General features: G+C 43.0%; 1 protein-coding gene across 2 annotated transcripts in view; it reads right to left on the bottom strand.

The window, feature by feature from the left end:
- The window catches only part of vps50 (VPS50 EARP/GARPII complex subunit), a 48,644-nt gene extending 26,316 nt beyond the window's left edge, over positions 1–22,328 (bottom strand). For both annotated transcript variants that reach the window (XM_086136765.1, XM_086136766.1), the window contains exons 1-12: positions 22,182–22,328; positions 20,689–20,757; positions 16,087–16,209; positions 15,266–15,337; positions 12,928–12,981; positions 9,680–9,750; positions 8,735–8,852; positions 8,317–8,352; positions 7,861–7,943; positions 4,027–4,069; positions 2,974–3,072; positions 1,249–1,389 (exon numbers count right to left, since the gene is read on the bottom strand). In XM_086136765.1, coding sequence (XP_085992891.1) covers positions 1,249–1,389; positions 2,974–3,072; positions 4,027–4,069; positions 7,861–7,943; positions 8,317–8,352; positions 8,735–8,852; positions 9,680–9,750; positions 12,928–12,981; positions 15,266–15,337; positions 16,087–16,209; positions 20,689–20,757; positions 22,182–22,214 — 942 coding nt within the window. In that variant the 5' untranslated portion in view covers positions 22,215–22,328. The remainder of the gene's footprint in view (positions 1–1,248; positions 1,390–2,973; positions 3,073–4,026; positions 4,070–7,860; positions 7,944–8,316; positions 8,353–8,734; positions 8,853–9,679; positions 9,751–12,927; positions 12,982–15,265; positions 15,338–16,086; positions 16,210–20,688; positions 20,758–22,181) is intronic.
- Positions 22,329–22,412: the final 84 nt, after the last annotated feature.

Raw genomic sequence — 22,412 nt, 5'->3', positions numbered from 1 at the left:
CTGACCTCTCAGAGAGTTCTCATTGCTCTTGTATTTTAAGTCCCGCAATCAGAAAGGTGGGTTCAGAGGGTCCGACGTGTGCTTTCACATCATTCAACCTTTACTTAACGTGGAAACAGAGAGTCAATGCGTTCGCTCCTTCACAATTACTCTCTCGACCGTGCAAAAGGGAATCCATTTTCAAGACTGCCCGCTTTTGATGTGAGAGGTGTTAAAACAAGCGAGCAAGGAGTAAAAGAAAAGGACAGATTTTCATCTTCCCATTACAGAAGAGAAAATATGACCCACTCGGGTGACTATGTAAAATAAGCTCACCAAAACACTTTTGCAGTATGTTACAGTGCAGCTTTCGTAAAGCTGGAAACTACAAGAAACTGTACCCGTATTTGCCGGCGTGAACATTTTTGCAGTTTTCAAAGTAGAGTGCATCGTACAGCAAATAAAAATAAATCTGTTCTACCAGATCTCACCAGACTGCACAGGTGTACCTAAGCTTGAGGCTGGTCAGCATTCAACATGTAGGGTATAATAAAAAAGTCCTGAAATACTACTTTGTGTTATTCCTTTGAGGTCACCGCCTGTCATGTCTGTCCAATCAAACAAATATGCCTTGACTTCGACCTTTCCAAAAGCAAATAGTGTCTTTGCAAATTTAAAGCAGAGAGAAGGATGAAAAGACAGGGAAAAGGGAGAGCACTGGAAATCTGCCGCATGACAGCTGTGCCAGCCAAACAAGAAGAAGTCAACAAGCAAGCAGAGCGTGAAGAAGAAAACGATCAAAACTTGAATACGGTGTTAAATGGGACAGAACCCAAAAACATCCACTCCACACAGGCATCGGGAACCGTCACCGGTAACCTTCTAATCTCTGCGGGACACACAGCAATTTGCCCCAGTAAATTCAGGATAAATTGACCAAGCTATGTCTTCGAAAACAGCATTCTGGGATTTCTTTGAAAGTGGAACCTAGATGAGACAAATTCAGACACAAACAAGGAAAGGAAAGTAAGGGACCAGTGTGTACATTAGAAGAAGTGACCATGGCGTGATTTATATTCATTTACGGTACAGCATTCCATTGGTAATCGGCTTTACTATATCATGCTTTTTAACCATCACCTCACACAAAATCATGATAGGAAAGTACTGACACTGACAGACAGAACGCCACCAACGATTGGGTCAAGAAGACTTCGACTTGGTCACAGGTGATCTGCGTATCGAAGGTGCAGGACATGAGTCTCTTACCGTACATAGATCCTTATACTGCATTTTTTGGAACTTGGTATCAGCATTGCCAGCACAGAGCTCGACGTAACCCAGCACCACTTGGAACACAGTGTTGTGGATGGCTTGGGTGAAGTGCATGTGCAGCTGGTCCATAGCGGTCTGCAAAGAAAGCCAAACACCCAATTCTGAACATGATGGTGCCATTGGCATCTGCCCGTGTGCCTATCCCAGCTGTGTTCAGGCAGTAGGCAAGGGACACCCTGAACTGGTCGCCAGCTAATCGCAGGGCAAACACAGGCGAACAATTATTTGCACTCATACTCACTCCTCGGGACACTTTAGAGTGTTACATTAACCTGCCATGTATGTTTTTGGAATGTGGGAGGAAACCGGAATACCCAGAGAAAACCCACGCAGGCACGGGGAAAGGCCAGAGCCGGAATCGAACCTTGCACATCTGCACTGTGAGGGGGAAATGCTAACCAGTCGCCCACATGCCGTTCAGTGTCCCAAATATTTTGAAAAACAAATAGACTTCATAAGACAGCACAGTTTCCACATTTACAACTGCTAGGGCATAAATACGACACGGAATGTTCAGCAGTTAAGGGGCTACATTTGAATGACTGAATAAATCGATGAAAAGAAATTTGCCACGTATTATATGCGCTGTCCTTGGAGATGAATAACATTTATACATGGGGATAGTAAAAATGTCGGTGAGAAAGTGAGAAATGTTTTGCAGCTCAGTGGTGAGTACTCATTTAACAAGCATTGGCATTTCAGCCTACGCCTAATAGCTTTTTTCTCCATGACAGAAAGATGCATTGTTGTCCAAGATCTATTAAAAAGTCATCAGTGAGCTACATACTTGCTCCATGTGACATTATTCCTTCATTAAGATGAAGGTGGACTCTGCAGTTTCTCCCATCTCCCATCCCATACCATTGGAAAAACTGAATGAGGCTCCAACTAAACGCAGCTGAAAATAGTCCACTTGCACAGCCTCTTAAAATAAGCTTGCCCGGCCTTTTTTTTTTTTTGTGATTGCATTTTAGCTTTTCAAGAACCGCATGAAGGGGAAGAGTTCATTACCCGTTTTGAAACATTTATGTTTTTCATTACACTGAGTGGGCTTGGGGCTGTTCCCCCCCCCCCCCCCCCACCCATGTGCTGCTCGCTTCGGTTTGTTACCAAGTTGCATATGAGGCAGAATCCTCTCGAAGTAGGAGTAGGAGTTCAGAGATTTTTGAAAGGTTTATTCTGTTGTGTATGACTCATTATTATTCGAGCAATTCTCCTTTCAGTTGTGTTTCTTTGGAGATATGTTTGCAGAAACTTTGAAAATGCCCTTCTCACATCAAGCTCACACCACAAATATGTCTCTCCATTTAAACCAGGCTTGGGTGAGGCAAATCGATTTTTAACAGTAATTTTGCATCAAATACTGATACCATTCATTGAACCAATTCAGCCGAGACCTCTGGGAGCGGTGTGCACAACACTGTGCATGCAAGTAAATATTCATTTGGAAGATGGGGACATTGCGCAAGATATATTGGGTGATTGTCACCTTCTGCCAGGACTCCAAATTAGCACAACCTTGTGATTGTCATTTCACTCCGATACAGTTTAAAAAAAAAAAAAAAAGTAAATATTGGGCAAGACTTGCTCAGGAAACAAGGATTATGACAAGAGGAAACACACATTTCCGTGACCTTGAAGAGGAGCGCCACAACTCACCTGCGTCTTTCCCAGGAGTGTGTAAGCCAGATGGACCTTGGTATAGTGCGAAACATCAAAGTGCTTACAAGTCTTTGACAGGGCAACGTCAAGCTGCTCCTGGAGGCAGAAACAGATGGATGACAAAAGGTGGGGAAGGAAACAGTGGGGGGATTATCAACTTTAAGGCCGGGGGATTTCGATATAGATGTGCAGATGCATAGCTCGTACACAAAGCAGAGGCTACGGTAATTAGATGCGGATGAGAGTGGACGCTTTTGACAAAGCGCTACAAAGATGTGAGGGGGGGTTGTAAGAAAGGAAGACCTTGCCACACTGAATCGAACTTTTCGAACAGGGTGCTGACAGAGGTACAAAGCTCTCTGGCTGCAGGTTTTAAAGCCGCATAAAAAGACAACGATAAAAGTCCTAACTGTGCGTCAAGGTGTGTTTTTGTTACTCTGAGACTGCAAATACCAAACGGTATTTAATCCACATGTACACGTCACCGGACGTAGTCCATAGATTCCCCTTTGGCATGTGTGTCTTCCATCACAGTTGCAAACATGGCGCACATCATCTTCCTGACGTGTCAGACGGCTCTTTGTGATTAGTAAAATGAGTTTAGGGGATTTTCTTTTGTTGATCACCAAAGCTGACGGGTAAACAAGCGGGCACTTCCACCGGCGGCTCGTCAATATTTGCGCACATGCGTTTGTGCCTTTTTTCTTGTGTACAGACAAACGAAAGTAATTAATCTATTCAAGTGCAGAGGCGGTGGTGCAGTGAAAATTGCTTTGCATACCTTTTATCGTGCCATAATATCGCAACTGAGCGCGAGATGAAACTGATACGATTTGCGTCCTTTTGCGCTCAAAATAATGACTTTTCAGCCTGTCAATATTTGAACAGAGGCAGAATTAAATCGCCACAGTTGCGTCTGAATAAATGTTTTTCTTTCATATTAAAGCATAGGGCCAAATGCTAAATAACATTAATAGCATTTTCACATATAGTGGCTCTCAATAACTCAATTACAGATAAGGCAGAGTGAGCGGGCATGAGAGAGAGTACCTCTATTTGCTCCAGAGTGTCTTGTAGTTTGGAATTCAATTCACTGTGGAGACAAAAAAGTTGACTATCATCTTTAAGTTCCTTTAACACAAAAAAAAAAGACTCTAGCCATTATAGTATTTATATTTTCAATAGGCTAGAGAATATTGCTGAAGTTGTGGAACTGGTACTACATTAAAAAAAAAAGATTAAAAAACACTTTCAATATCTTTAATGACATTTGCGAGAGAAAAAAAAAAGGGCTGGTCTCCAACACCAGTTTCAAGTGTGATACTGTAGCACTCATAATGCTTGCTTATGACACACAGAAAATGCCCACACAACCTTGAAGCATCTTAAGATGTTATCTCCTGGTAAGAATCTTTTTCAACCGGTAATGAAGATAACAACAGAATTCACATCTTATTCCACCCATCCCAGGACACCCACATAATTCCCTTGGGCTAGCTAGCCCCAATGCAGCACCCAGCTGTAATCCTCCTTTGTTCCACCGTCTCCCTGCATCTGTCCCTGCTTTGTTTGGGGTCTTTTTCGGGTCAGCCCGTTCTTGTGTTGGGCCTTTTGAGACAGCAAGTTGCCCAAGGGGAGAATGTGTCCTTAATAAAAATTGCTAATTAAGCATCGTCGCTTAATGTGGAAGGAGAATGGGGAGGAGTGAGTCGAGTAGCGAAAATAGAGATTGGGTCCCTCGCAGCTTGCTCAGATAGAAAATCCAGAAATGATAAGATTCTAAAACTTGGTTCGAGATGAACTTTGAGAGTGACAAAAGAAAAAAAAAAAAGACAGTTTGGGACTTAGTCAGAGTTGTCAGCTACTGACGCGACGAGGACACTCATGATCCTCAAATACTGAGGAGTCAGTCCAACACCCATGCGACATTGGCTGCGCTGCCAAAATACAAACACCGCGGTCAAGGCTGTTACATAACACAATGCGCTGCAGAAAGTGTGGTTCAAGTACAGACAGGTGTGCTGATCCATCTAACCGGGCCGTGACTATTGAAGAAGGGCGTCCTCGTGTCCGCGCTCAACACTCGGGAGATGCTCGACTGAAGGTGGAGGAGAGGCCAACTGGATCAATGCCCTCGCTTGTCTTTACATCGCGTGAATACACAACCACAATGTCATGTGCTAGCGTTGAGTAAGCAAACACACAAGCTGAAAAAATCTGGTTATCTCGCATATACACTCTCTCTATAAATGGCAAAACAGTATTTGTGGTATATTCATGCATTTGAGTGCGGAATCAGATGCTTACTTACATACTGGCACCTTTTCCATAATCAGACAGAATCCATAAATAACAAATGAGGAGGAAAACCTAATTAACAACATGTTCCCCGCAGGGATCTCGAGGATTGAAATGTAGTTAAAGGAGTGTGTTTCGTTTTGTTTTTTTTAACACCTCATTTTCAATTAGAGGTGACAACAGGCGCGCCCACGGGGCTTGGAGGAAAGTCCCTCCGCAGTCGACTGCTGACTGGATAAACAGGCTAGCCGTGCCTTCGAGGGTCTGGCCCGGAAGCTCAGGTTCAGTGGGAATACTGTATTTATTTATTTTTTGCTGCGGTCATGAAAGCCACCGTTACGCAGCGGACCCAGAGGCAATAAAGTGGCTTTGAAAAGTGGAACGATGGCATGGAGGGAAAAAGGAAACGCAGTCACAATGTGGCTTAAAGAAATTTTATAAGGGGGGGCAAGGGGGTTGTTTTTGTTTTACAGACCAAACTCTGTGTAAAGCTTTCACACAGCCCAGAAATTGGTTATTCTTTGGAACTGGTGAGATGAACGGGAACACTCCCTCATTTCAGTTTCATTTTGTGAGCTCACATTGAGGCGGGAAGCCGAACTTTCTGTTACTGGGATCAGGCGATAGAATTTACGGTGTGTAATTCCCTCTGTTAACTTCAGGGGGCGCTCTCACTGCCCTTACAGCCACCAGTGTGTTACTTCATGAAAATGCATCGAGACAAAACCGTGTTCTTCAAATAACAATATTGACTCTTAAAAGGCAAGGGACATGAACGGGAGGGGGCGGCCATCAAACACCCCCCCCCCCACCCCCCGGCGGGGGCACTCAGTGGCGCATGGCAAACTGTCGCTACAAGGTTAAATCAAAGTGCATCCGGCCGGCAACAAGCTGCTGAGAGTGGGCAATGCCGTAAGGGCCAAAGAGCTTGAGTAAAACATGCATGATAATGCTCGTTCGCGAGTGTGGCACCAACGTACTCATGTTGAGAGCTACTACTGAATGCTATCACCACACCATATTGAGAAGAACGCAGAAATGGAGATGGCCAAAGGGGAAGATTCTTCTCCTTTGTTCCCCACCGTCCTCATTGAACACTAACTTAAGGGGTTGGATAGGCAACTTGTTCACTTTGCTACTCCGCAATGATTTTTTTTTTTCCAGCGTGACATCAGCCAGTCGCTAATCACGTCGCTTTGGCTTGATGAGGAAGTAGAACTGCCTCCAGCAAGAGATGTGTGCACGAAGTGAAATAAGTCCGGCACCTAAATTGATTTAAACTGTTCTCTCTCGCTCTCTCTGAATGTACAGCTTTGGTAAATGAGGCGAACCAGGGAAGGGGGAAGGGGCTTATCTCAAGTAGGATTTGTAGCAATTATTCAACCCGACCTATCAAAGTGGAAGAAGGATGTGGAATTATGCACATGCAAAGAGGTCTGTGATTATTTGCAAACAACACAAATTCCCAATGTGTAAAACCCCCCTTGCTGGGGTGGGCCCAGATGAGGTCAGGTTTCCTCACCTGACCAAGTCGGACAAATAATACCTGGCGGCAAGCACAACGAGCGAGAGGTTTTTTTTGTGTGTGTTTTTTAATCTCTGACTGGAAATGCAGTCACGCCACAGCAGGTTTCACCCAGCCCGCTCCCACGCTCTTGTGTTCTCCATAAATTTGGCATATGAGCCATCTGTTGTGGGTAAATATATTTTATTGCTGTTACTTTATTTTTTGTTTTTAAATCATAGTGCTCGACTGACACATCAATGACAAGTCGACGTTCATCAACATTAGTGTCAACAAGCAATCCGAAGTCGGAGACATAATCGGCGGCCAATAAAGTAGCGGACTGTTTTGTATGCAGCGACCACTTTTGTCAAATATTCTACTAGCATTCCCATATGCGTTCAATGCCAATAATGACAAATTAATGTCACGGTAAAGACAGAAGTGATATCCAAGCAGATTAAGAGCAGATGCAGTGGGGGGGGGGGGGGGGGGGGGGGGGTCGTGGGGGGGAGGGAGCGGGGGTAAAAGGAATGTTCAGCATTGCAATTTCCAGTGTATAATCTGCGCCTACTGATCATCAGTCATCCTGTCACTTCAGCCCAATTGTTACAACCGGGAGTGTTCAGCATCCAAGTCTTTTTGGAGTCACTTTGCTTAACTGATGAATATCCAACCATCCATTTTCCGATCCACCTTATCCTCACAAGGGTCGCGGGGGGTGCTGGAGCCTATCCCAGCCGTCTTTGGGCAGTAGGCGGGGGACACCCTGAACCGGTTGTCAGCCAATTGCAGGGCACACAGAGACGAACAACCATCCGCGCTCAGCAAAACATGCAAACTCCACACAGGAAGGCCGCAGGCGGGATCGAACCCACGACCTCTGCACTGTGAGGTTGTCGCGCTAACCACTGGACCGCCTAACTGCTGAATAATAATAGTTCCCCATCGTGGGAAATATTAATGGTAAATGAACAACAATTAGTAACTTTTTTTTTCAATGGCAATTCCCAAATTGGATAAATTGAATTCCACCACTAAAGCATAATGAAAAATTCAATATTTTGACATTCCGACCATACCTGATGCAGCTATAGTGTTTGAATGTGCTGGCAGCCTTCTGACATTCCAGACACAGCTGGATAGCACCAGGATAGTCTTCCTCCTGAAGAAATGGAGCAAAATTGGTAAATTACAAACAATTCATAAGCTCTTTTCAAGTCCAAGAGTGGTAAAAATACAACAATGTATTTTATCATATCAGCTATGACGTTACCCAGTATAGGTTCATATTTTTCACAGTCACGGTTTTATAAACTAGATTCTGTAAGATGGTTGTTAGAAGAACAAGGCATTAAATTCAGTGTCGGTCATATTGATTTTGGTTGCTCCAGAAAATCTTCATAAAAGAGAAGCATTTGTTAGAGGGTCAAGAGCTTGTATGAGTTCAGCTCTCGATGCAGAATCTCGAATGATATTTGGGCTTTCAAGTCAATCGTCAGCATGTCTATGCAGGTGGGAGGGCGGATGTACAATACCTCGAGCATTTCGCTGAGTCGCACATCTGTTCTTTGCTGTGGAGGGAACACCAAGACTTGAACACGGTACTATTACATACCAAAAAGTATGTGCATGCACAAAAAAAGTCCAAAACATAATCTAATCTAATAAACTATACGGATTTCATCATTTAACATTCTGTCGGTCGTAAATACACTGTCCAATCAAACTGATTCATTGCAGTCTGACTGAGAAGCCCAAAAGCATGCGGGTTCAAAGAAAGTCACGCAAAATGGGAAGCACAAATAAAGTAAATATACTGAAGGCTGAAGAGAACCGTTTGGATATTGGGTAAGCCTGAAGAGAGGACAATGACTCTCCAATTTGAGTGCAGATACAAAAATAAAAAATAAAAATACAAGATTTAGCAGAATTATTGTCGTGAATATACTTTACCAGCGTCTTGATGGTCCGAAGAGATTTGAGCAGGCTTGTCAGGAGCTGCCGCCTTCTCTGATTGGCTAATAAGCCCAAGCTTGCTTCTGTGAATCCCTCCTTTGACACACTCAGTTGCCTAAGGCAAATTGCAAAAAAATAATAATAATAAAAAGCTCAGAATAATACCCTTTTTTGAAGGATTTGGCTTTAATACACTCAGCTAATGGTGTTGTTTTGTTGAGTTAATTTCCATGACATTCATGCGTGCGAGCAGCCCTCTTTTGAATACATTCACACACGAGCTTGGTGTGTCAGTCCGAATTAAAATGTTAAAGGTGGTCAAGAAATAAATAATGGCGGACATACAACAAATAAATAATAAATACAAATACCGAGGGATGATGCCATTCTATTGCCAATCCAGCAAGAGCGAGCGATCCCATTGTGGAGAGTGAGAAGCGATAACAGGGCAGAGATGGAATAAATCCCACTTTTCAAAGCTTTCAAAAGTACCGACTCTATATTTAGATAGGAGGGCGGTGTGATAAATGGGAACGAAATAGGTTGGCTATTATTTGCATATCAGACAGAACGTTGGCCCTGAACAACACCAAAGATCTTTGATTGCAAGGCTGATTGTGGGGGTAACAAAGCGAGAGCCATTTTCTTTTGCAATAAACATACGATGTAATAAGCATTTATTTTTTTGCCTTACAAGAACATACTGTAGTATCCGGCTCAAGGGACTGCTCTTCATCATTCCACTCTGGAGCAAAACAGGAATTGATGATAACAGTTTTTTTTGTTTTTTGACTCAGTTCTATTAATACATTTTTTAACATCCTGCTGTGTGTTGCTGTACTGCTTGAGCAGTGAAAGATTATCTGATCTTAAATTAAGTACACGAAAAGCAACAAGAATATGAGGATTCAATGCGGTCAAGCATACAAAGCACACCATCACCTTCTTGCATTTGTACAAATAACGGCAGCCAGCTGCAGGTTGGTCTGTAACGCCGTCACTCTCTCCAGTTCCTGAAAACATAAACCGAACCACTTCAAAATTTTTCTCAAGTGTTGAAAAGGCGCCTGTGGCAAAAGATTGATTTCTCTGATGCAGCCATTTATCCAACATAGCGCTTCTTCAACGCTGAAGCACACATAAATCAACTGCGATGTAAACACAGATTAGGGTGAGGAGGCTCCTGCTGTCAGCGTGAGATGAAATTCGAGATTGGACGCCAGAATAAAACCCAAAAAAAACAAACAAACAAACAAACAAAAAAAAATAGTGCTCAGGAGCGCAAAAACACAATAATGTGAATAATGGCAGTATGTTACTACTTCAGAAAATTTTTGTCGTTTACCTCAAGGCCCAATTAGCACTTTAGTGTTGTTGATGACAATTTTTATTAATTTATAAAGTTTTTGATAAATCATGGGATGGGAGGAATAATTCTCAATCTGTCGATGGATTGCCTTGCAGTTGCAAAACAATTTTGAATTGATTATTCAAATTTAATTTATTCTTTAATATATGCATCTCGCAATGCTGGAAGACGGGGAGGGAGGGGGCGAACTCTGTACAACCGAGCACGAATGCCCTGTCCATCCTCTCAACATAAACAGGGGAAAGGTGAGCCAGCACTTTTAACAGTGCAAAGCAACTCCTAATATGGCCACAAACGAGCGCTGGGTGGGAAAGCAGCAATGCCAAGTAAAGGTCAAGCTGTTTAGCCTCACTAGATATTTTTTCCCCCCTCTCTCAATGCCTTGCTATTCATATATTCATCAGAGGGCTTCACTCTGACCCTCCAACACGTTGACGATGCACAGGTTCCTTTTACTAAATGTCTCTGTCAATTCGAATGCTGCTGCTGTTTGAGTCTGCTTCATTGTCAAGGAAACGCAATGAAACAAAGATGACTGGCATTTAGGTTACAAAGTGCATGGACCCCGGGAGGTGGCATTTTGTAAGAAGCCACATGCCAACACGGTTTGGCTGATATTAGGCATCTCTTCCCCGACAGCTCTATTTCCTGTCAGTTTCTAATCTCCCTCGTGAAACAGCCTTGAGACCTCCATTCTAATTGGCAGGTCTGACCACCAAGGTTGGCTGAACCTTTCTCTTCAAACGCAACAACTTGGGAGCACAATGAAAGGCGCACGGCTGAGTCTAATAAATGTTTTTCCAGTGAAAATATAATTGAGTCCCTGACTCAGCCCATTCCTTTTTGATTGTGTTTAGCCACCCGGTTTGGGCTCCTTCATGGAAATCCATTCGATCTTGTATAGCAGCACATATACTTTGCAATCATATCATCTTTGGAATACCGGGCACGAGTGCAAAGGTAAGCAAAGAGAAGACGCGCAAATAACTGCAGTCGCCTTCAAAATACACGCGTGAAAGTCAAACTGGAAGCGGATCACTGACAAAAGCTAAGGTCGTGCTGTAGCCCATCCGTCCTTTTTCGAGTGCAAGAGGAGGTTATGTGCAGCTCGCGGGTGTCAACAGTGATCAGACGCAAGCTCCAGCAGAAGGCTACTCCCTCGATTGCTATGAATCACATTAGATGCTTACCAGACCATCCTTTTTAAGCCGCGAGCCATGGGTTGAGATGTCTGCACAAATTATGCTTCCAATGAAGGGCGATACACGGCACGCGAGCGCTGGCGAGAGGAAGCGGGGCGGCCGTGGGGGCTGCCTACGCGTTATGCGGCGATACGCATTTCCGTTTACATCGTAAAAATGATCATAGAGAGCAGATAAAGAGTTGGTGGTGGTGGAGGCAGAAATTATTCAGGATTTACTACACAGATGCAAAGCAAGGACAAAATGTAGACGGCAACTGCTTTTTCTGTCATTCCTATCAGGGGCCCTTAATGCAGGAAATCAAGCTCATTTTAACTCATTTTAAATAAATAAATAAATAAAAGGCTCTCTTTTGACTCATTATGACATGAATGCAGGGGATATGGAAAATGCCCCCTGGACCTCAGAGGGCATTTCGTAGACCAACTTGTGGATGTGAACTGAGATGGCTGGAGGCGAATTCCCGCGGCTAATAAGTTCTGCTGTCATTTGAACGCGGCAGAGTCACCAGGGGGGTCACGGAAATAATGACCAGTTTACTATTCACAGATTGACCGTCGGATGGCTTAAGAACATTTCATTTGATTGCATTTTTGCAATCTGCCACATATTTCCAGGACCAAAAGCGTCACCACCATTAGTGACGAAACTCATTTAAGATAAGATAAGATATCCTTTATTTGTCCCACACTGGGGAAATTTACAGCCTCCAGCAGCAAGAATGTAGGCAGAAAGAAGAAGAAAAAACAAACAAACACCGTTCAATTAAGTGCAATATAAATACAAAATGGATAAATCGCAGTGCTATTTACAGTTGTTTTCCACATCATTTAATTATTATTAATCTTATTGTTGCTATTTTTTATTCAGCAGCCTGACAGCAGTTGGTAGGAACGAGCGTCGGTATCTCTCTTTCTTGCAGCGCAGGTGTAACAGTCTCTGGCTGTCTCATCCATTTATTGGATATACTTGGGGGGGGACACAAGAAGCAAGCAAATATTCTTTGAAGAGTGATGGCCCCATAAATGGCGGACGCACACACCCGGGAAATTGAGTAAAGTTAAGCCTGGTCAAGCTTACCAAACTTATTAATAATAATTAATTGCATTTTGCCTGTGGGTGCTGGGTTCCATAATTACTCCCAGGTCCTGACTTGGAAGTATATGCAGTCAAAATAAATATCGCTCCTGCTGCAGAAAGACCAGACTGAGAGGAGATGATGAAGACATGACCAAAAGAGACTTATTTTACCACATTATCTCCCTCTCACACTTAACATGAAATGGGTTGCAGGCATTTCAGGTCGTTGCAACATCATTGGAGGAGCAAAGAAGGGATTTTCTGGGATTAAGTTTTAATTTAATTCAGGATGATATTTTGAATTTCCCAAAAAAAAAAAAAAGCTTCTAACGCCTCTTCGATCTTTCCAACTGATGTACTTTCACAAGATCACCCGAGAGGGCATTAACTGAGACGCTAACACAGTATGATTTTTATTGAGAGATTTAAAGATAAATAAATAAATATTTTGGTGATTTTAGTTCAAGTGAGGAACATCAGAAAGAAGCTGTTCAGTGCAAGTTTTTGTGGGGTTTTTTTTTGTTTGGTTTTTTTTTTACCTTGACATAAGCAGGCTGCTTCTCCAGAATGAGATCAGCAACCTTTTTGGAAACCTACAGAGAAAGAGAGAGAGCAGAGAATGAGAATGGCCCTGTTAGAACAGAGAAACTTTTTTTCCCCAGATGTCACCCAAGAAAACAGCTGGGGCAGTGCAACCTCAAAATCAAGAGTGTGAATATATAGATAGAGATACATATCTATAGAGTATATGATTGGATGAACAAGACGATACAGCTCCTACACCTCATCTTATTTCAATATTAGTCAACTCAATTGTGGCCAGTGAGTGCATCCATTTTAAAGGAGTGGTGTCATTTAGTGATTCAGTGGTTCGCCCTCGTTTCATGTAATGAATGATATGCTGCCCTAAATTGTACATTTGGCGTTCAGGCACTTCATTGCCCCTCGCAGCACCGCATACGCATGCCTACAGGCACGCACACGCTAAATTCAAAGTGCCTTTCCAAGGAGGATTTAAGCAAAGGTATCAAAGCCACACGAAGTTTTCAGCAGCAGCTTTCGAACCAGGTTATTAGAACATGGCCGTCTCTGGTATTAGCTCAGCTACCGCTTCTGTGGAGTGAGTCAAAGTGCGTGGTTTTTTTTTTTTGGATTACGCCGGTTTTCACGGCGGCTGAGGTCTCACAGTGCGCAAAGGCAATTAGGTAGGAGATGAACCTCTGCCGGGAGTGAGTCAGAGTTGCCAATTAAGCTCAGATGCGGTGGCGGACAGACAAGGCAGATGTTCTCTCCCCAAATGACACAAAATGCCTCTTCGACCAAGGCAAAGAGGATTCAGGTAAAGCAGCTAATATGTACGGGTGATGCACCCGTCTGTCATCTCATTACGAATGGGGAAATATTTGCATCTCAGTTGGGACAAAAGGGAAGCCGGTCACAGGGGATCCCTGCGGCGAGCATATTCAAGCACCATCATTGCTTCTGCACAGGGATAAGCTTCATTTCACACAGTGACTACACATCCCAGAAGTAATGATCTGCGCGACCAGTGAGTCTGGCTGTGCACACCGTGAATGTACAAACACATAAAAGCTACCAACGAGCCTAGATGGTCTTTTCATTCCTGGCAGCGGGACATCAGTAGCGGTGAGATGAACCGCATCATATGGCTCACGTTTTTTTGACGTCACCTCAAAATAAATCGATTCCTTATCAGGCTGCTCGAAAATAATCATTCATTAAGTTGCTCGTTGATAAAATCCTGTTTTTAAAAAAAAAAGCCTTTTCCCATTCCTTTGGGTTTTGCATTATTATGCATGTTGCACGCAAACTCTTAGATCCCGCAAAAAAAAAAAAAAAACATTCTGCATGCATATCTAAGACCATCTGTTCATGGTAGGGTGAAAATGAATGCCATTTCTTTGACTTTAGATTTGCACACAAGCCATACATTAACTCTCAATCTGTTGACTGGGACGTTTCCAGAAGCTCACTGCACGCCAGCCGGCATAAGCATCCAATTGAAGCAATTCATTACCATAACTCAAGCGCCCAAAAAGAGGCTTGTGGTTTTTTTTGTTTTTTTTAATGACTCTCATGAGGATTTTTTTCTTATTTTCCTCTTGACGCTTTGCGCTACAAGAAGAAAAAAAAAAACGCACAAAATATTTGTCATTTGATTGTTGACTAAAATCAGAGCCCGGCAGACTGACTCAAGCAATTGAATGATGTTGATTTTTCTCTCCTTCGATCCACTTTCCATATGGCTTTTCCTCATTAGGGTTGCGGGTAAGCACTCACTTCCATGCACTTATTCGCTTATAATAATTTTTTTTTTTTTGCAAATGCCCCATGGCACTGAAACTCGCTAACTGTCGGAGGTGTCACCGAACAACACGGCTAGAGTGTTTTGGCGCGACTGTTCACTGGAACAGTTGCCATGGCTATTTCTCCAGAGGTGCCCGGAAGCTAACTGTGACATATTAGGGGAAAGCGACAAGATGTACTCCGAGTGTTTACAAACACATAGCGCTCGCCGCGCTGCTGGTCACATAAAGTCTGGGGTGCTCTCAATTTACCGGCTGTTTGGCAGCTAACTTGCCATACTGGCGGGGGAACAGGTACTATGTTCAAGAGAGAGGCTTGATAACGGAGTAAGGATTGCGGTACAAAAAGACATTCAAAATTTTCAGCAAAAATGGCGCACAAAACTTAACACATGTTCATACAGGTCGTGGCAAGAATGTGAGCCTGGAATGGACAATTTCTGTTTATATTGATTTTTTTTTCTTAACAATTGTAACATGTCGTACCCGTCATCATTTTAAAATGGGAAACATTCTTTTCAGCTCCGTTCTGTGAGCGTGTGTGACTTACAGCAGCCTGTTGTCTTTTCAGTCTGTCTCGGTACTCTTCCAAGTCCTGCAGGTTCAACTCGGTTGGGAGTTTCTAAACAAACACAAAACAACAACAAAGTTTATTTGTACGCCAGCCGCTGACAGACGCATCACACGGCGATGTCTCCTGCTGCTTCAAAACAGATCCTCATTAGAAAAAGTTCGAACCCGGGGAGAGCCGAGGAGGTATTTGCTGCTCGGTATCTGAATTTAAAATATATGCCACGAAGCATTCGGAGGGGGTTCAAGATTGTCTCGCTGATCTGACTTGCTCTTATATTCAATGAAACGGAAATGATTACCTCAATTTATACCCGAAGATCAGATGTAGGTTGGGCCAAGAAGGCAGCGGACATTATTTAGTAAATAGCAAACAAACTCAGCTGGGTAAAGAAGATATTACAATTCCATGCCCCAAAGGATGATAGGTAATTACTTTCCCCTTGATTGAGAGTCTCATTTCAGGTGGTGTGGTGCGACCAAGATAAATCTAATGAGATTTCACACCCTCCTTCTGTTCAGTGGATACAATCCATCAGTCTGGATGTCAATGGAACGAGAAGAGGAAGTGGCAGCAGCTCAGATGAGAAACCAGGAAGCGCAAAATAACGATCACGGATTCGGAGGCATTGCAAATACCGCATTGCTATCGCGGGCGGTGGCCTTGATGGAATTACTGCCGTTACCGCGGGGGGAGTGGAAACTGCGAGCCGGTCTTCTCATCAGTTTTACAGGAGGGCGAGTTGTCATTCATTCCGTCGTTCGTCAAGCACTTTGAAACAGAGAGTATTTTTACACGACCTGCAGTTCGTGCTGCACCATGTCAAAAGAGTCATTGGAGAAGTAGATCTCCTCGATGCCGTCGATGATCTCCTGCTCGGCCTGAGGGTCGATCGGCTGCTCCCTGAGCTCTCGCAGCTCCTCCTAAAACACCCACAGACAATTCGGTTTACCGTTCACACAGTTCCGGCGCAGGGAAACACACAATCAGCCCAAGAAACGTTTAAAAAAAATTTAAAACCTCTAGCAGTCTACATAAAATAGCATTGCGGGAAGAAGGGAGTCAGAGGAGTTTCACCAAGGCTTAAGGACAAAGTCAGAAGGGGGTTGAATGAAAATCAGATGGATAACAAGGGGCAGAGAGAAGAAAAGGAAAGGGAATAGGAGTGTGGTTTGGGAGAAGATTACATGTTATTTCATTGCGCTGCTCTCATGAGGGATATCGGTCAGGGTTGTGGGGAACAAAGCCAGGAAATGAATGACTTAAAAAAAAAGGAGATTCCCTCCCCTTCAGAGTTCTCGTGAGAACCGTAAGAGTCTTATTGATTAACATGCTGCGCATCCGCCGAGGCTGCTTGCCGCACGCTCTTTCAGATTTGAAGCTCTCACCACCGACAGTGTTAATTAGCAGGTTTGTGGTCACGGGTCAATGACAAAGTGTGAGCAAATGTCTCAAGTTTGCAGTTTATAACGAGGCAAATAGTTGATGAACAGTTGCTGACGGCATAACAAAGGTCCAAGAGCGTGGATGAACATCACTTCAAATGCACTTTCTGGATCTTTGAAGGTCTCGATAGGTGGCATTTTGAAAGGGGAAATTGCTGCTACCGCGGGCAAAATCGTTCCAGTTAAATGATGAGCGAGGCTGTAAAAGTAGAAAACAAGCACGATAGAGTGGCTTGGCACTCGAGGGGAGGTCAAGTTACTTTGCAAATAATTTGGATTCATCCTCTAAACCACAAAGTCAAGGCCCGGGGGCCAGATCTGGCCCATCACATCATTTTATGTGGCCCGAGAAAGCAAATCAAACATGTCGACTTCTACGATGCTTGCTAAAATTTTAACCAAAATTTCAAATTCTCATATGTAATATACAAGAGAGCCATTGTAAGTTTTCTTGTTACCAAACCCTCATTACAGTAACTTCAACTAAAGTTGAATAAACCATTATTCTTGACTTCCTTATATGGTTTCACAGTCATAACGGCCCTCCAAGGGAACTATAATTGGGCCCACGACAAAAAAATTTGTTAGACACCCCTGCTCTTAACCCTCTGGGTATCTGTGCTTGTAGCAATCAATCAAACAACTGTCACTAAAAGCCAAACAATGTCAGCTTGCAATAGGTGAACCCGAAGAGACTAATAAGGTAATGAAACGCAAACAAACGTAGCCACATCTGAATTCATAAGGCTTTACATACGGAACATATACGCATTCTGTACTCGAGCGCACATCTAAATAAAACATCTCACGTACGCGTAATGCTGACTGCGACTTCTTTTATGTGTTGGATCAATACATTGAGGCATCAGCACATTCCAATCTATTGCAACTAAAAATAGACTTGGCAAGGTTGGATGTGGATTACGATCCATAGGCACTTCGGCAATTCGCGCATGTCCGATTTAATTTTACCTCAATATTGCGATTTAATATGCAATTTTTTTTCAAGGTCCTCTTCCGAAGTTTTTTTTTTTTTTTTTTAAATAAACACAAGCAATTCAGTAATTCGTGTTACAATAAAAAATCTAAGACGTGGTTACATGAACCTTTTCAGGGACAGCGACTACTAGAGTGGACAGTTTACTATGTTATCAGCTTACAGGATGTATGGAAGGATTAAATAAAACAGAAAAGGATGTCAAACCCAAGGCCCGGGGGCCAGATCTGGCCCGCCACATCATTTTATGTGGCCCGCGAAAGCAAATCAAACATGTCAACTTCCACGATGCTTGCTAAAAGCTCCACCAAAATTTAAAATTCTCATATGTAATAAATAAAAGACATATTGTAAGCATTTTCTTGTTACCAAACCCCCATTACAGTAACCTAACCAATAGTGCAATAAACCGTAATTATTGAATTTGACAACCCTGATGTAGACTAAGGAAAATAAAGGCAATTGAAGCACCGCATGCAGCCTTTACGCACGCTACAGTGCCGATTCAAATCCAGCTCGTTCGTCCACAGTCGAGCTCGTTGGGTACAGGCCACATAAGATGAGTCTGATTAAGAGAACCTTGTTACACACCCACCAAGCACCAAAGCAGCTCTCACACTGCTATCGGTCTGGAGTGTGCCGAGAGGCAGCCAAGTGTGCCACACGTGACCCTCCCCAAGTTTGTTGGTGGGCATGTTTCGCGCTCGCACCTCTGTATCGGACAATTATGCTGAGTAATAAAGCCAACGCATCAGATCATATATGTACAAGTATATGGTGCAGCAGAACAACATTCAGATAACGTGATCGGATGATGGGGAAGCGTGTGAATGAAGCACTCTGTGCCATTCGCCTCAGGTGAAGAAGAGAGCGAAAGCCCCGAGGGAAATGTGTGGGCGAGTGCGTTGAGATTGGAAACGAGGGGTGAAGGCACAGGAGATCACGGGCGGCCAGACGAAAGGTGGGTGGGAAAATCAACTCAAATGGGAGAGAAAGTGAGAGGGGGCGGCGGGGCGGAGAAGAAGGGGTGGGGGTTGAATGACTCATTGCTGGTGGAAGTTCTAGTGGAGGGAGCCGAAGACAGACGGATGAGCGTAAATCCAAAACAAAAGATGTGTCTCTTCTGTCCCTTTCCCCAATGGTCGCCCGCCTTCGTTGGACTTGCTGTCAAGCGGAAAACTTGCACACAACTCAAACTGAAAGAGTCCTCGGGATTCAATGCATTCGTGCTTCAAAAGCTTTGAACAGATCTCACTTTGAACTGGCATGACGCAAAAAAAAAAAAAAAATCATCCTCTGTGGAAATTCATTCACCCAGGTTACTTTTTTTTTTTTTTTTTTGGGTAGCCCCGGAAATTACAAATCTATTTGCATTCAAATTGCAGGACACTGAACAGACACTATCAAAGAATCAAAGGGTATATCAAAGTCTCGAGTGCTCACTGAATGATGACAATCAGGACCGGGATAAAACGGACCTTGATAGCCGGGAGGTTTGCTCAAAAACAAAGCGTTTCTCAACAATGGGAGCTTCATGTAAATTCCCGTGGGACAGAGATGAAGGTTAGGTTAGCAAGATGAGGGGGCTTATTATTTCCATGATGGAACAGTCTTTCGAGGCATGAATGTAGATAGATTATTTACAGAGGCCAACTTTAACCACACGCGCTCATACACCTCAGACCTCAAGTGTAAGGTAGAGGCACTGACCCCGACCAAATCATGCAGATTTATCTCTGTGCTCATGCCCTCTCCAAATTATATAACGCAAAATAAAAACATTGTGGTATAGCCTCAAATTTCATTTCTGTTAGAGAACATGCAGCCTCTCAACTCGACTTGCTGCGTTGTGAGAAAAGCAAGGGGGACCCCTGCTGATGGAAGAGGGTACACGCAACTTGCGTAGCAGAATTTGGCGATGCAGGAAAATGTTGCACAGAAAATTCCACCAAAGCAATTTGTTCGGTATTTTCCATTTCTATTACTCTATGACTAAATTTGTCCCCAAAAACATATGTAAATCAATTCATTAAACTTGACGACAATCCTTCAATGTGCGAGTCACGTCCGATGATGGGTGATGCATCTTCGTTCATCGACCATCAGTGAGCCAGATGTTACTCTCGGCTCCTGGTGAAAGCCAAATGATTTGAATCGCGACTCGTGAGACAGGAATGATGTCAAGCTGTGAAAGTGATGAAAAATCAAAGTCATTGGGCAAACGTATACTCGAGCAACGAGCATCCTCTGTCGTCATGGTTCCCCACAGATATTCCATTCTCAGGTGACATTTCTACACTTTTGCGTATTCTGTTGCAACTGTACACTGATTCCGTACTTCTTGCTGTTCTCAAAGCAAAATGAAGAACAAGGACTTGACCCCTGAATCATGAAAAAAAGAGTCAACCTAGAGATCCTAAAAAAATTGAATAATTGCTCGTGTTCACTGAGAAATGGATACAAAGCCGACTATTCAAAAGGGACAACGTTCATTTAAAATGAGCACCAAACCATGTTACAAGGTAGCAATCTGCTGAGTCATCTCATGCAATTAAGCATAACTGACTGTGTTCCCATTCACCCTAAAAAAAAAAAGAGTGACCTACTGGAGCAGAACTTATTTCACACTCTGGGTTCGGTGGTAAATGAGATGAAGTCCTGAATTGAAATAAATGTTGGCCTTCAGTCTCGCTTCTGCTCCTGGAAACCTCCTGGGAGTGAATTGTAATGAACCACGATGGCAGTAAGACTCTGACACATACACACCTTATATTTGGGTAAATTCGAACCCCCTCCATTGCAGTCAATCTAATCTCAAAAGGTGTACTTTCATTACAAAACCGCAGAAAGTTCCATCATCTCAGTGTTCTTATCGGGGGTAAAATCAAAAAAATAAATATTAAACATGGAGCGACACTATAATATATCTATATAATGGTAAGAAGGCCGCTTAAATTTACCTTGCTTGGGATCCTCAAGTTTTCCGTGGGACTGAGGTCTGTCATACTCTCCTGAGGGCTTTTTAGACCCTGATAGAAATAAACAAAATTACATTAAAATATGGGAAAAAATGAATTTTTTTTATAGTTCAACGCATATCTGTCATGTGGAACTGTGATTCAAATTATTAACTTTATGATGATGACCAGATTGTAAATTAATCATTCACCTGTCAATATTGCCTGTAATGACCGCCAGCAATTTTATTTAAAAAAAAAAGAAAAAAGTTTTAATCTATGAAACTCTGGTTTTGAAATTTGGGTGCACCTAATTTTTTCGCTGGTGCACCAAAGAAAAAAAAGTTGGCTGCAGCAGTGCAAATGGGGCATAAAGTTAGTCTTGAGCCCTGGGTTGGAAAGTCGGGTGCTTCGTACCTCAAGGCACCACTGCAGTTGTGAAAATTAAAAACAGATCAATAATAATAAGAATAATAAAAAAAGGCTATTGAATAGACGGTCCTGAAAACCTGGACTCACCCCCCACTCACCAATTTTTAATACGCTGATATTTATTGGTTATAGTTTACATTTATATTTATTTATATACCTTTTGTCTTCTACTTTCTCCCTTTCATAATTTTGCTCCTTTAAATTGGGAATTTCTCCATTGTGAGACAAATAAAAGTTTTCTTATCTTATCTTATCTTAAAATTTGACATTTACTGCTCTACTTTCTGTGGAACTTAATGTCGCCAGCATTGAAACAAAAACTGCTGGGGGGAAAACAACTTCGAAGCTTGGTAGCAGGAAAAATAACATAAATCTCAGAAGAGGCAAAAGAAAAACTTGTTTTTGTCACCGTCAAGTGCTCATCGAAGGGGGAAAAAGACGGAAATCAGAGTTTTGTGAAAATCTTAGGGCATTTCAATGTGTCAAGCAATGTATTATGTCTACGTTGGTTATCATCGACAAAAATAAATTCATCCCCAAAAATGCAATCGAAGTGTTGTGTTCTGTTATATTGTACAGACAGTAAATAATGCACTATTATGGGATTGTTATGTCCGTTATATACGAACGCACAGTGGTTTGCATACAATGAGCTTTTTCCTCATATCCTAGTTATTTTATAAAGCAGGGGTGTCCAAAGTCGGTCCTCAAGGGCCGCTGTCCTGCCTGTTATCGAGCTCTCCCAAGAGCAACACACCTGATTCAAATAATCAGGAACGTTCTAATGCTGCTTCCGAGCTGGCTGATGAGCTGATCATCTGAATCAGGTATGTTGCAGCCGGGAGAGCTGGAAAACAGGCAGGACAGTGGCCCTCCAGGCCCGGAGCTGGACATGCCTGTTATAAAGTCAAGACACCCGCTACGCCGGTTATACGTGCACTTGGACTAGGTTACTCGATTGACACCTGTCAAATTAGCACCTTAGCCATCATGCTAGCAAGTTCTCCAGCTGCGTCTGCAATAAAGGTCAGGCAAGTCATTTTACGTAGGTTAACTTCACTTACCTGTCGGGCCATGAGAGACTTGATTTTCTGCATGTTAGCGCTGAAATCTGTCCACTGGTCATGTAAATGGCGATTGTTTTAGCTATGTTGTCATGTTAGCGATACGCCTATATCAATACGGTGAGGGACGCCATGGTTGGCAGTCACGTGACCTGTGAGAAAGGCGGTGGCTTGCCTGACACGTTCCAAAGCATCATGGGAAACGTAGTGTTTTTGGTTTGGCTTTTTTTT

Source organism: Hippocampus guttulatus, chromosome 18 (genome assembly GCF_054856545.1).
Source record: "Hippocampus guttulatus isolate MCC_2025c chromosome 18, RoL_Hgut_1.0, whole genome shotgun sequence".
Lineage (NCBI taxonomy): Eukaryota > Metazoa > Chordata > Actinopteri > Syngnathiformes > Syngnathidae > Hippocampus > Hippocampus guttulatus.
This window is presented reverse-complemented; position numbering and strand designations above follow the sequence as displayed.